The sequence below is a fragment of the Pteropus medius genome, unplaced genomic scaffold (genome assembly GCF_902729225.1).
Source record: "Pteropus medius unplaced genomic scaffold, Ma_sr-lr_union100, whole genome shotgun sequence".
Taxonomy (NCBI): Eukaryota; Metazoa; Chordata; class Mammalia; order Chiroptera; family Pteropodidae; genus Pteropus; species Pteropus medius.
The window spans coordinates 1,896,447-1,909,027 of record NW_024356335.1 but is presented as its reverse complement, the minus strand read 5'-3'; the positions used below and the strand labels follow the sequence as shown (position 1 = coordinate 1,909,027).

Sequence of the window (12,581 nt, the reverse complement as noted above, 5' to 3'; positions counted from 1 at the left end):
AGCTTGTCGGAAATTCTTCCAGAGACACACTGTGCACACACAAGCATAAATACATGCAGTTTATGCTTTCATATACTTTTGTTTCCTCTTAATTTATCCTGGAAATTTTACCACATTTCTCTGACAGCTATTCAAAAGTAGCTACTAAAAGGCTACTTTTATAGATCACCTTTATCACTGTGATACAAAGGTTACTATTCAAATGTCTATCATGATTATCACCTGTACTTTCATAGTTTGCCATCCCTCCTTCACTGGGGCTGGTGCGTTTAATGGCATTCCTGTATTTGTCCAGAATATCCTCAGCAACCTGGGCTTGTGCACTGAGTCTGGGGCTGGGATCATCTGCAGGGAAAGGAGAGTGAGAGAATTAGTTCCCCTCGGTTTGTACCAACTCTGACGTTAGTACGACACCAGGAGCATAATCCCAAAGGCTGATTAGGAGGTAAGACTTAAAAAGAGCACATATCTCAATGTTAAGAGGCACCATGCAGCTGCCTACTCGTCCCATCTCTAGGTCTGAGCCTTGCCAAAGCACGGAATTGGGAGTGTTAGCTCCACTTTCTCATCATCGCCACAATTCTGCATGACAGTGTCAAAAAATTCAGTGCAGACTAAATGGATGATGGGTTTCTAAAGCGCTTAACACTCAAATCACTGTTATTAGCAATCCATGCTAACAGAATTTCCAACAGTGCACTTTTATATGCAGACTTCACTTATTCAGACATCTCCATGCTGAAGGAAGAAAAAGAGAAGTATTCGAACTGAGAATTAAAGCCTTTTAATAATAATAATAAGAAGAACCTTCCTTCATTCTTCCTTCATGGATTTCTCTGTCTACACCACATGTGAAAACTTCAGATGTTCATATTCTATCTCACTAGATCTCACCATGACAGTGCCGCTGCTGGAACAGGGCAATGATGTCAGGGGCACTCCTAGACATTGTTGGGAGTGCTGCAATTGTACCTGGGGTGCACAGAGAAACAGCTTATCACAATCACAGATGCAGCACTGTTTACTGACAGGACCTCTGTCCTGTCAGCAAAATCAGCACATCGAAATGTGTCCCTGGAGTCGAAGACAGCAGTCATTAATTAACAGTTACCAAAGCAAGGAACTGCTACAGGTCTATGGGACAAAATTAAGTTCCATAGAAAAATGCAAACTCTGGAGGTGGTTCTAGGTCGAGCAGGTAATAGCCATAAATATCCACATTCTGGTAGAATCCCATTTTTTAGAAAGTCTAAAAACACATAAAAATCACTAGGTTTTATATATGTATGTTAATAGCAGCTAAAACTAATAGCAGCTAACATTTATTGAGCACTTACCACATGCCAGGGAACGTGCTAAGCACCTTGTATGAATGATCTCAGTCACTACAACCCTAATAGGGAGGCACCACCATTGCCCCATTTGTAGAAGAGCAAATCGAGGTGCAGAGAGGTTATTCTCAGAGGCTCTTCTTTTGTTTTCATGAAAAAATATTTAGTATTTGTGTCTCTGTAGAACTGTAACGGACTGCAGAAAGAATTTCTGAAGTAATTTAATCTTTCTGCTATAATGTCATTTGAATGCACGATCAGAGAGTCCTAATCTGATCTTACTCAAAATGGAAACTGATCAAACCTTTATCGTTACAAAATCTTTTTTTAGAGAGGGAGAACTTCTTGCTATTGGTTTTGAGTGCAGTTGAGGGCTCTGAGAAAGTGACAGTAAAATTTGGTGCAACAAAGTGAAAGCCATCTACAGCCATGCCCGATCCCATCTGATCTCGGAAGCTAAGCAGGGTGGGGTCTGGTTAGTACTTGGATGGGAGACCACCCAGGAAGACCAGGTGCTGTAGGCAAAAAAAAAAAATTGAAAAATAAGGGATTCTAAGCTGACAAGGTCCTTGAAATCTGTGAGGTCAACCAAGGGTTGCTTTGCCTAAAAAACAAACAAAAAAAAACAAAAAAAACCCACAAAGAGTGAAAGCTATAATGTTGCTTATAATTTTTATAATGCCATTCTTAAAAATCTTATCCCAGGAAAATAATAAAAACAAAAGGTGCTAAATATATGAAGCTGTGAGCATTATTTTCATAGTAAAAAACTGGATACAATTTAAATGCCCAGAAGTAAGAAAACACTCACACTGCAGTAAAATCATACAATATATTATCTTAGAGCCAATAAAAATTATTTAAAAAACAACTATGTCTAGTAGAAACTGGGAGAGGGTTTTATGAAATAAAATGTGGTAAAAGAATAGTTACATACATACTCTGATTCAATTATGAAAAGCCATGTACAACTATGGAAAGACTGGGAGAGAACATGAAAAAACAATAGGGTGGTGGGATTATAGGCAGACTGTTAAAAAATTTCTGTTCACAGCTTTTTAAAGTTGATTTAACAATAATTTTCAATGGGTCATTAATTAGGACTGGGTAGAAGTTTCTGCACCAGTAGAGAAGTTAAATGGCTTGAATCGAACACAAAGAACAAGAAATACTTCATGAAAAAAACTTATTCTATTCTACCTACCTTCCAGTTTAGGCATTAAGAATCAAAAAATATGTATTGCCCAAAGACAAGTAAAAAATAATTTATAATTTCTCAAAAACTGATCAATTGAGCATTTTCAAAAAAGAAAATTTCGTTAAATGTATTTTCACTCTGTAAATGTTGGTGGTGTTCTAAAACTGGGAACATGGTAAGGAAACATAAAAATCTTGCCAAAAGAATGCGTTTCCAACTCCTTTCAATCAGACTCTGGGTTGCTGAAGAACAGGGATCATGCGTGATGTGACTTAATACCTACATCACTTAGCACAGTCCCCGGCATGAGTCAGCTGTTCAACAAGTATTGGCTGACTGAATAGGACAGGCTTGACTGCTCCCAGCAGGGAACGGTGGTCTGGAAGCACAGCCTCTGCTGCACAAACCCTTTATCCCAGGAACGTCACACGTCAGATAAAGCAGGGATGTATGCTAGGACAAGGAACTATGTCTAAATACAGAGAATTAGACATTAAATAACATGCATTAAAATGGGATTCTACCTGTACTATGCTGAGCTCTTTGAGAAGGATGTTCTTTTGAAACTTCCCCCCTTTTTAAATAAAAATCTTCATTTTTAACTTAGTAAGATAACAAAATTTAAAATCAAAATAGAAACAAAAAGAGGCGAGGAATTAATTTCCCTCTAGATGCTCTATCGTCACTGGAAACATTACACAGCTACCAAACTCAAGGTTGGGCCATTAACACTGCTTCTCAAACTCCTTCCTGTTAGGTGTTCATTCGCAATGTGCCAAAAAGAAGCTGTAAAAATACAAATGCTGAATAAGGTAAGAACCCAACCCTTAGTTGTATTTTCCTTGAGTCAGATAGCAATGTTAAAATGATTTGAGCTGTAAAAAACTGGTCAAGTTTATAAATTTATGATATTGTTTAAACGAACACTTTATCACAAAAAAGAAAATGATTAGGTAAAAACAGAATTTCACTGTGATCCTGAATAATCAAGAACTACAGATGGAAATAAATTTAGAATTCTATGATCAATGTTAGAGAAAACTATTCAATCAATGATTCAAAGATATGGCATGCAGCACTAAAACCATCACCACACTTTCCTAAAAGGCACTATATGTGTCATCATCCCACTAAGATGTCGAGCTGTAGGGTGCGCCTAGAGGCTCAGGAGCAGGGGCCTCATTGTAAACAAGTTATGATAATGAGGATGATGATGGTGGTGGTGGGCTGCGGGAAGAGCACACTGAGGGGCACTGTGGCCAACTGGAAACCACAGGGCTGTAAAGAACATACTCCCCACTGTACACACACAGACACACTCTTCTAAAAAGGCAACGCTTATGGCACCAAGAAAAAGTGTTATGAAATATGTGCTCTGGGAATGAAGGAGCCAGGAAGCCCATGGGTCTACAAACCTGTGAGTGCTGAGAATCTGTCAGGCCCCAGATCATCTTTGTCTCTTTCTTGTTTTTCTTTCTTTCTAAATGGTATAGGAGCTGGAAATTAAATAAAGTCAGTAGTGTGACATATAACATACTGCACTACCCGGAAGACAGCAGGCATTCTGGAGTTAACTGGTGTGCCAACATTTCTAAGTGCAAGGAAGGTGAAAAGTTTAAAAGCTAAGAAATCCCCAGTGTCAAATGATAATCGTTCCTAAAACAGCATTGCAGGTTCTTAAAGCAGCTTTCAGAATCTGCTTGAGGGTCGTCTGTCACAGGAAGAAGGATTTAACGGCACTCTATTGGGACGACATCAAAGCCACAGTTTCTCAGCCTCTGCTCAAAAACAGCACATTCAGAGCTCTGGGCCTCATCCTCTCCTCACCCAGTGGGCTTGAGCGCGGCGGGACGGCAGGGCGCCTCAGCTCCTGAGCACCACAGCGCCAAGAAGAGGCCTTCTGAAGAAGTCCCTAGTTTTGATCCTGGATGATCTCTCCTTTTGGGAAGAGACGCTTTTGTAAACTCAAATCTCAGTATCTATTGGTTTGGCACCAGGCTATTCACCAAAAAAAAAAAAAAAAAAAAAAAAAAGGCAATTTTATACGACTGCCTTTCAAAATAAACACTCACCAATGTTTAAGTTATAAACATTCTCGGTGAACGTAAACATTAAAAGTTTAAGTTTATTCTGGGAATGTAAAGGATGAATTTCAAATTTTCAATCTAATTACCAATAGCATTCCTTATTCTGCAATAATCATTGGCAATACATATGTCGAAAGTCCTAAATGCTTAACATCAGTGGTATATGATACTGAAGCAAGCATGACTTGCATGACTTCCATTTATGAAACCACTACCACTTCCTGAAGGAGCAAGAACTGTCATTTCTAAAGCTCTGCCTTAGCATTCGCCTGTGTGAAACTATTTTCTATGCCCTCAGAACAGCTAGGAACAAGCCCAGCAAGCCTCAGGAGCTGAGATACTGGCCTCTGAAAGAGATATGGGGGCTTTGCTTCCTGTTGCCAATACAGCATTCTAATATTTTATAAAATTACCTTTAGGCATGGCAGAAACAAAACGTTTTCTCCACCAAGGTCTGTTCCTGTCTGATTTCTCATCATCGCTATCTTTGCGTTCTTCAGTCTGTAGAAAAAGTTTGATGCTTTATTTGGAGTTGGGCAGCAGGACAAATTACTATGAAAAGGATTTAAGTTAGTCTGTGAAATACAAAAGCCACTCTGGTTTGTCTTAAAATTAAACCATTCATGCTGCTTTATGGGCAACTTCTGGAACATGGACGTGCACCGTTTAAGCACCAGACTGCACTCTGCTTGAGGATGGGCACTCTCTCATTACTGTTAGTAAACTGAAAGGTCGATATGGAGCCCAGTGCAGAGTAGGCACGCAACACATACTTATGGAATGAGCAAATGCAACGCAAACAAAGTCGAGAGGGGTAGGAGATGATAGCTGTAGTATTTATTACTAAAACCAAGTACATACTGTGTGCCAACACTGAGTGTAAGGATGCATATTATCTCATTTAAACCTCACGGTTGTCTTAGGAGATAAATACTATTATTAAGTCTCTTTTATAGTTGAGAAATATGAGGCTAAAAAAAGGTCATCTCTCATCTTCCCAAAAGTTACATAGCCTGTATGTGGCACAGCTGGGACACAAACCTAGACCTGACTAACTTCAAAGTTCACGTTTTGATCACCGATTAGTGGAGTTATCATTACAATCACATGTCAAAGGACGGGGACTGAAATTCTCTTACTTGCCCATCGTGTGACCTTGGACAAATCATTTAATTTCTGATTTTTTCATCTACAAAACTGGAACTAAAAATATCTTCCCTAAGGGCATCCGAGTACATGGGGTATCAGAACTTGAATGGAGAGGTGAGAGCATCTGTGCCAGAGAGGGTTTAGTAGTGGGGGCAGTGGACTGATCAAATACATACACACACGAAAGATAATGCAAACAGCTTTCTCGCTGTTGGAGAGAGAGTTACAAATATGGACAGGGAGAAGGATGAAATGAACTCTGTTGTTTTTAGACTGGAATGGAATACATTGGTGTGAGCTCATGGTTCTCTACATATAAAGAGAAAAATAATATACAAATACATATGTAAATGTGTGCAACCGCATGTGCACACACACACATCCACATGCACACACTCATTAGCTCCGTCTACTGAGAGGTCCTGAGAGCAACAACACCCCTACAGCAAAGAATACATCTAGCATCCAGATCTTGGTTTCTAAAAACCATTTTCTACTAAAACGAACAAGGGCTCCTTGGAGAAATGGCTGATTCCAAGACTAGGGCAAACACAGTACAATATAAGCTTATAACACTTTGTGCCAAAAAGCAAAGATATACTCAAAGAATGACAGCAGTATGTCTAAAGAACCCAGGAGCCAGCTTGAAGGGGCTCCCACTGGCCAAATCAGGGACAATTGGGCTTCGAAATAAATGACAGTAACAAACCCACTGACTAAAATAGAAAACCATGTGAATGAGTAAATAAAAAATTTCATGTAGAATAGGATATTTACTTATTTTCAAAGGACCCCCTCCCCCACAAAGTTATTAATTACAAAAGAGAAAAAAGTAACTTTACAGAGGGGAAGCCTGGCAAACAGCACCTTCATCAAATAATCCAAATGACCACCACAGGCATGGGACAAAATAAAATCGTGTGCCAGCTGATGCAGTGAAAGGAACGTACTGTCACATTTACGATATTCCTGTCAAAGATGAATAATCTGAATACAGTCATGAGAAAACATTAAACGAACATCTTAGAATCTGGCCTGTAATTTTCAAGAGTGTGAAGGTCACCAAGTCAAAGAAAAATTGAGGAAATGTTCTAGGCTGAGACTAAAATGACATGACAACTAAATACAAGATGTGACTGAATGGGATCCTTTCACTATGAAGATGTTACTGGGACAATTGGGGACACAAGAATGGGGTGTGAGACTTAGATGGTTGTCCTATGTGTACAAGTACTTGCAGGAAACTTTAAGTATTCACAGGTGATGGAGCACGGGAGCATCAGGCTGGCAACTTACTCTCATGTGGTTGGGGGGAGGTTTTTTGTTTTTAATCTACTTCTGACTTCTTTCTAACTCTGTGATTGCTTCAAAATAAAAAAAATTATACCTTGTTGAAGAAAAAAAGAAAAAATAGCTAACCATCTCAGAAGGAAACTGTGAGGTTTAAATGGAATTAGATATAAAATTACTTGGAGAAAGTTAAGAGTGTAATAACAATGTTAAGTTATATTACCACAAAACCAAGTACTACAGGTTTCCTATGGATTATGGTTCTGGATATGCCAGATTGACAAACCATCTTCAATCATGGCTACTGTCTATCCTTAACCTTAGATGTACCTAATCCATGTTAATTTCAGATGTCAAAAGAATCGGGCGGACAGAACACTAAAGGTGATCACAATCAGCAAATTCTTCTACGTGGCCTGTGTGCCATACCTCTCCTCTGGATGAGTCCTTACTGGGGGATGAAGATGATGAATGAGGTGCAGCCACCAAAGAAGTAGCACCAATGGCTGCGGCTGGAGGGAGTTCTCGCTCCTCATTCCCTGGACGCCGGTTCCAGCTGGGGTCACTCATAGGTCGCCGGACAGAGGACACTATATCAGAGCTCCTGCTGCGAACTAATCTCTCGGGGTAAGAATGCCTTTGCCTGAACGCCTCCATCTCAGCTGGAGTTAAGACATGGGAACCGAAGTTTGGCAATCTGGCCTCATTTCCCCCCACAGCTCCTTCCAGGATTGGGGGATCTGGCGGTGGATGTGACGGCCTGGCATAGTGGACCTTTGGCCTTACCACGGCGGAAGCCCCTGGTACACAGGAGAACAAAGTGTTAATTAACAAAGAGTTTTTGTTCCATTCTTCTGAAAACTGCTCACGATAAGACAGTCAAAAATCTCACTTGATCATTTCACAATACAAATCAACACCATGTTGTACACCTGAAACTAATATAACGCTATCTATCAATTATATCTCAATTTTAAAAAAGTTCATCTGATGAGTTTACCTTCATGTGAAGACAGTGGATCGAACATGGCAAGCAGCGACTCTGACTGAGAAGGAGGAGAGGTCAGCTGGTGGGCGCCTACAGCGGACAGGCAAGCAGAACACGTGACTCAGTGAGATCCCCAGCACAATGAAAATGGTCTGGCACTTTCGCACAGCTTTCAAAGTTTTTTGATCAATTAGAACTTGAGGGGCATATCAGGAAAAAGATAATCTAATAAATACCAAATTCTGATTACTCTAAATTCATTATATGTTTTTTCTACATACGTGGATTTTAATTACATTTAAGTAGCCTAGCATCCCACATGCCTATGAATTCTAATAGCCAAACTCTATCATAGTTAATGCAAAGAGCACAGAACCAGTTGTGTATCGTCAAAAATTTTAGAATGTCACAAATTCCCTGGGCCTCATCTTCCATCTATAAAATAGGGGCAACACTATCTACGGAGGAAGTAAAAATAAAAAGTTGTAAAATTTGGAATCTATTACTACTCTCAGCAAATGACAATTTATAAAATAGCTCATATTAAAATGAATACTACTACATTTTACCATGAAACAAACTCGAATTTTCTAAAGTGCACTATTTAAAGCTAAAGAGTAAGAGAGAACTCCTGTAAGCATATGTCTAAACAACCAAACTCAGAAACATTAAAGTAGATAAGTATGCAGAGACTAACACTTCAAAAATATACAAAAGGCCTTGTTACTCTAAACTTTTTGAGTCTGAGCTATCATTTTGAAAATGAATGACAGTATTACTATGCCTTTTGATTTTTTTTTGTTCTATATCTTACTTATCTTTTTTTTTTAAATTATAGAAATAGTACATATTATTAGGAAAGATAGCTTGGATCAACAGTTTTCAAAATTCTGGTCTTAGGATACCTTTACATTCTTAAAAATTACTGACTGATTTATACCTATTGAAATTTACCATATTAGAAATTAGAACTGAAAAGAAATACATGTTTATCTATTAATCTATTTAAACATACTCATTAAATGGTCATACAAGTAACTCTTTATAGTGAAAAATAACTCTATTTTCCAAAATAAAAATAAGAGGAGTGACACTTTCACAGTTTTGCAAATTCCTTTAATGTATGGCCAAACTGAACACAGCTGGATTCTCACGTCTGCTTCTGTTCTCAATTGGTTGCAATGTGCTGTTCTGGTGGAAGTACATAAAGAAAAATTGGCCCGACACGTGTAGCTGGAAAGGGGACGATGTTTTAACAGCCTTTTCAGATAACTGTGGATATTCCACTTTGATGCTATACCAGATCTTGACAAGTAGTTTTTTAAAGGTGTGCTACAATTTGGAATCTGAAATCAAATCAATGAACTTTTTGTACTCTATTACATTAAAATTAATTGGTCTGTCTTATATTTTAATGGATATTTTACCCATGCATGATTTTGTAACATCGTGTACTGATCATCTAGAAAATACTGGTTTAATTAGATATGCAGAACTTGCAAATGTTGCCAAATTTCCTCACATCATATAGAAAAATCAAAGTCTTAATGTCACCACCTATCTCACCAAAAAAGTCTCTAAATAGTGGGAAGCTGTCAAGCTCATGGAAGTGGACACAAGTTTTCCAAAATTCTAATTTTTATCTGAAAGCTTGAATTTTTATCATCGGCAACAAACTCTACTTTATCAGTTGTTTTCCTTGAAGTGACAGGCTCACTTTGTTGATCTTCGAGAAATGTCTGCCAAATACCCAAGTGTGAATAACTATGTTTGTCTGTCAGTCATTCTTTCAAGTAAAAATGGTGTTTCATGAAAAATGAACAAGAAAAGAACAGCTAGTTAATAAGCTCACAACTCAAAAATTATATAAGTGCTTTTCCTTGAGATTCTTCGTATTTCAGAATGCATTAGAAATGCATTAGAGGTACTCCCTATTTCTTCATAAGAATATTAAAAAGATGTGCACTCAAGGGTTGAGATGTAATTAAATAATTTTTACTGCTTCATCAAAGACATTCGTAAGTAAAACTTTTTCTTTTTTTTAACTGTGAAAGAAGAATATGATGACTGTGAGCAGTTTGGTTGCCACTGCCTTGTTTCATGCTAAGGTCCCAGCAAATTTACCCACCTTTGCTTGTGCACCATCAGTGCAAATGTCAATACAGGGAAAATAATAATAATCTTTTGTTATTATGAAAATAGCTTTGACCTCACACTCTTTCCCCACCTCCGAAAGAGTCTTAAGGACCCTCCCTGGTCCATGGAGACTACACTTTGAAAACTGCTGGTTAGTTTAGAACAGTGTTTTTCAGCTGGGGTGACTGCCCTGACAAGGGCTCGTCTGGCAATGTCTGCAGACATTTTGGGCTGTCACAGCTGCAGGGGAGGGAGGGAAGTGTTGGCTCCTGGTAGAGGCTGGGGATGCTGCTAAACATCCTACAATGCACAGGACAGGCCCCCACAACAATGATCTGGCCCCAAATGTCAGTAGTGCTGAGGATGAGAAACCTGGTTTAGAACAAGCAAAAAAAAAAAAAAAAAAAAATATATATATATACACACACACACAAAAAAAAAAGAAAAATTTTAGTACCCAATATATAAAACATTGCTAACATTTTGGTATTTCTTTCTTCATTTCTTTTTTTTTTTTTTTAATTAAGTTGCATTTTAGTATTTCTTTCCGGTGCGTTCTCTATGATAGGGTTGTTTTTTGTTTGTTTTAGTTTTAACATTTTTACCGTATATATAACAAAATTCTTTAAGTTTTCCAGGTGATATTATGTTGTAGGTATTTCTCTAAGTTATTTCATATTCTTTAAAGCTGTCAAAAAGCAGCAGTATAAATTCTAATAAGTAGCTACATCAAAATTCACTTAGCCATTCTGTTTTTCAATTCTTAGGTTGTTTCTAATTGTCTGCCAATGTTATGAAGAATATCTTTGTGCATAAAACTTTCTCTATAAATAGAACTGTTCCTTATGATTGATTGCTAGAGTGGAATAATTGGACCAAATTCAGTATGTGAACTTTTAAGGCCTTAGATATGTATTGCCAAATTATACCCCAAAGTGCTGTAACAACTGATATTTCCATCGGCAATGTGTAAGACTACCGATTTCACCCACAAATGTGATTGTTTATCTAAATAGTCATTCTCATTCCCCCCTCTTACCATGAGTTACTTCATCCATGTCTGGACTAGTGACAGAATCTTTACCCCCAAAATCAGAGCTGCATTCAGATCTCAAGTCTTCAATTTTATTGGGAATATCCTCAGAGGTGGCACTTATGCCTTAAAAAAAAAAAGTGAATAAATAAATAATAAAAATAAACAGCAAGAAGAACAAAATAACCACACAAAAAGTAATATGAGGTTTGGGTAAATGTAAATAGTCTCAATTTTTTTGTGTGTCCCAGTTCCATACGTGTGAGCTGTTAGGTATTATGTCCCTTATTGTATACTATTGCTTAAATACATTTACCTTGATTTGTTCAACATAATCAGAATTATCATGTCATTTCTAAATACAAGTAGCAGAGGCTAACAAGAACAGATACCGAGTTACAAAGGGAACACATACAGACTGCCAATTATTTCAGCAGACTCTATAATAGCCTAACATTAAACTCTCATAGATGTAAAGTCCCATAGAGATAATTTTGTTTCCTGGAAATTACTCAGGTCTTAAATAAAATCTATCTCTGTTATCAACTTTATAAATGAGGAGGCGGGAACACACCTTGAAATCCTTATTCCTTAAAACAAGACAGACATACCCGACACAACACTGAGGCCTGGCGTGCTGGGGCGGGAACTGACCTCCCTGACATCCGTATCATCAGATGTGCTGCCCAGTCCAGAACAGCTCTCCAGTTCCTGTAGACGCTCCTCCTGCTTTAAATCTGGGGCCTCTAAATAGAAGACATGAGGTGTCACATTAGTGATTCTGTTAGCACACCACAGTTTCGGCTTCTGTGACCCAGATGACAAAAGCTACCAGGGCATGAATGAAATCAGCGTAAATAGATTTCTAAGTCTGGACTAGTTAAGCAAAGTTAGTTAGATCATCAAGTGTTAAAGAAATCAAGGTTGTGTTTTCATCCCCATATAGGCCAGTTCATTGTGCAAAGATGAAAATTTTGCTTTCAGATCACTAATCTCATAGAGTGTGCTGTTGGTTAACAAGTAAACTGAACAAGAGAATACGGAGCAAGCTGGCATGAAATCAACCACTTTCTAAAAAATTAACTCCTATGGATGCTTAACAGACAGTGAGTTAATCCTACTGTTTCCTTAAGTAAAAGTTAGCATGATTGAATGTGTTAACATCATAAAACACCTATCAGGTCAGGATCACTTAATAATTCTTGAGCCAAGCACATCCCATAGAAGGTAATTCAGACATACAGTTACTTATATTTACATTCTGGTAGTTGACATTTATTTAAAGGCAAAGGTTTATCTTTATAAGCAGAAAAAAAAAGCATCGGTGTAATACATAAGAGAAAGTACTAAACACTCTACATACATTTGT

General features: G+C 37.9%; 1 protein-coding gene across 7 annotated transcripts in view; it reads right to left on the bottom strand.

Moving 5' to 3' along the window:
• The window catches only part of GAPVD1 (GTPase activating protein and VPS9 domains 1), a 57,156-nt gene that overhangs the window by 10,947 nt on the left and 33,628 nt on the right, over positions 1-12,581 (bottom strand). For 5 of the 7 annotated variants that reach the window (XM_039861689.1, XM_039861693.1, XM_039861692.1 and 2 more), the window contains 7 exons: positions 11,824-11,958; positions 11,219-11,338; positions 8,056-8,133; positions 7,485-7,855; positions 5,030-5,117; positions 3,945-4,025; positions 223-345 (listed from right to left, as the gene is read on the bottom strand). In XM_039861689.1, coding sequence (XP_039717623.1) covers positions 223-345; positions 3,945-4,025; positions 5,030-5,117; positions 7,485-7,855; positions 8,056-8,133; positions 11,219-11,338; positions 11,824-11,958 — 996 coding nt within the window. The remainder of the gene's footprint in view (positions 1-222; positions 346-3,944; positions 4,026-5,029; positions 5,118-7,484; positions 7,856-8,055; positions 8,134-11,218; positions 11,339-11,823; positions 11,959-12,581) is intronic. The other 2 variants (XM_039861695.1, XM_039861694.1) reach the window with 1 other exon arrangement.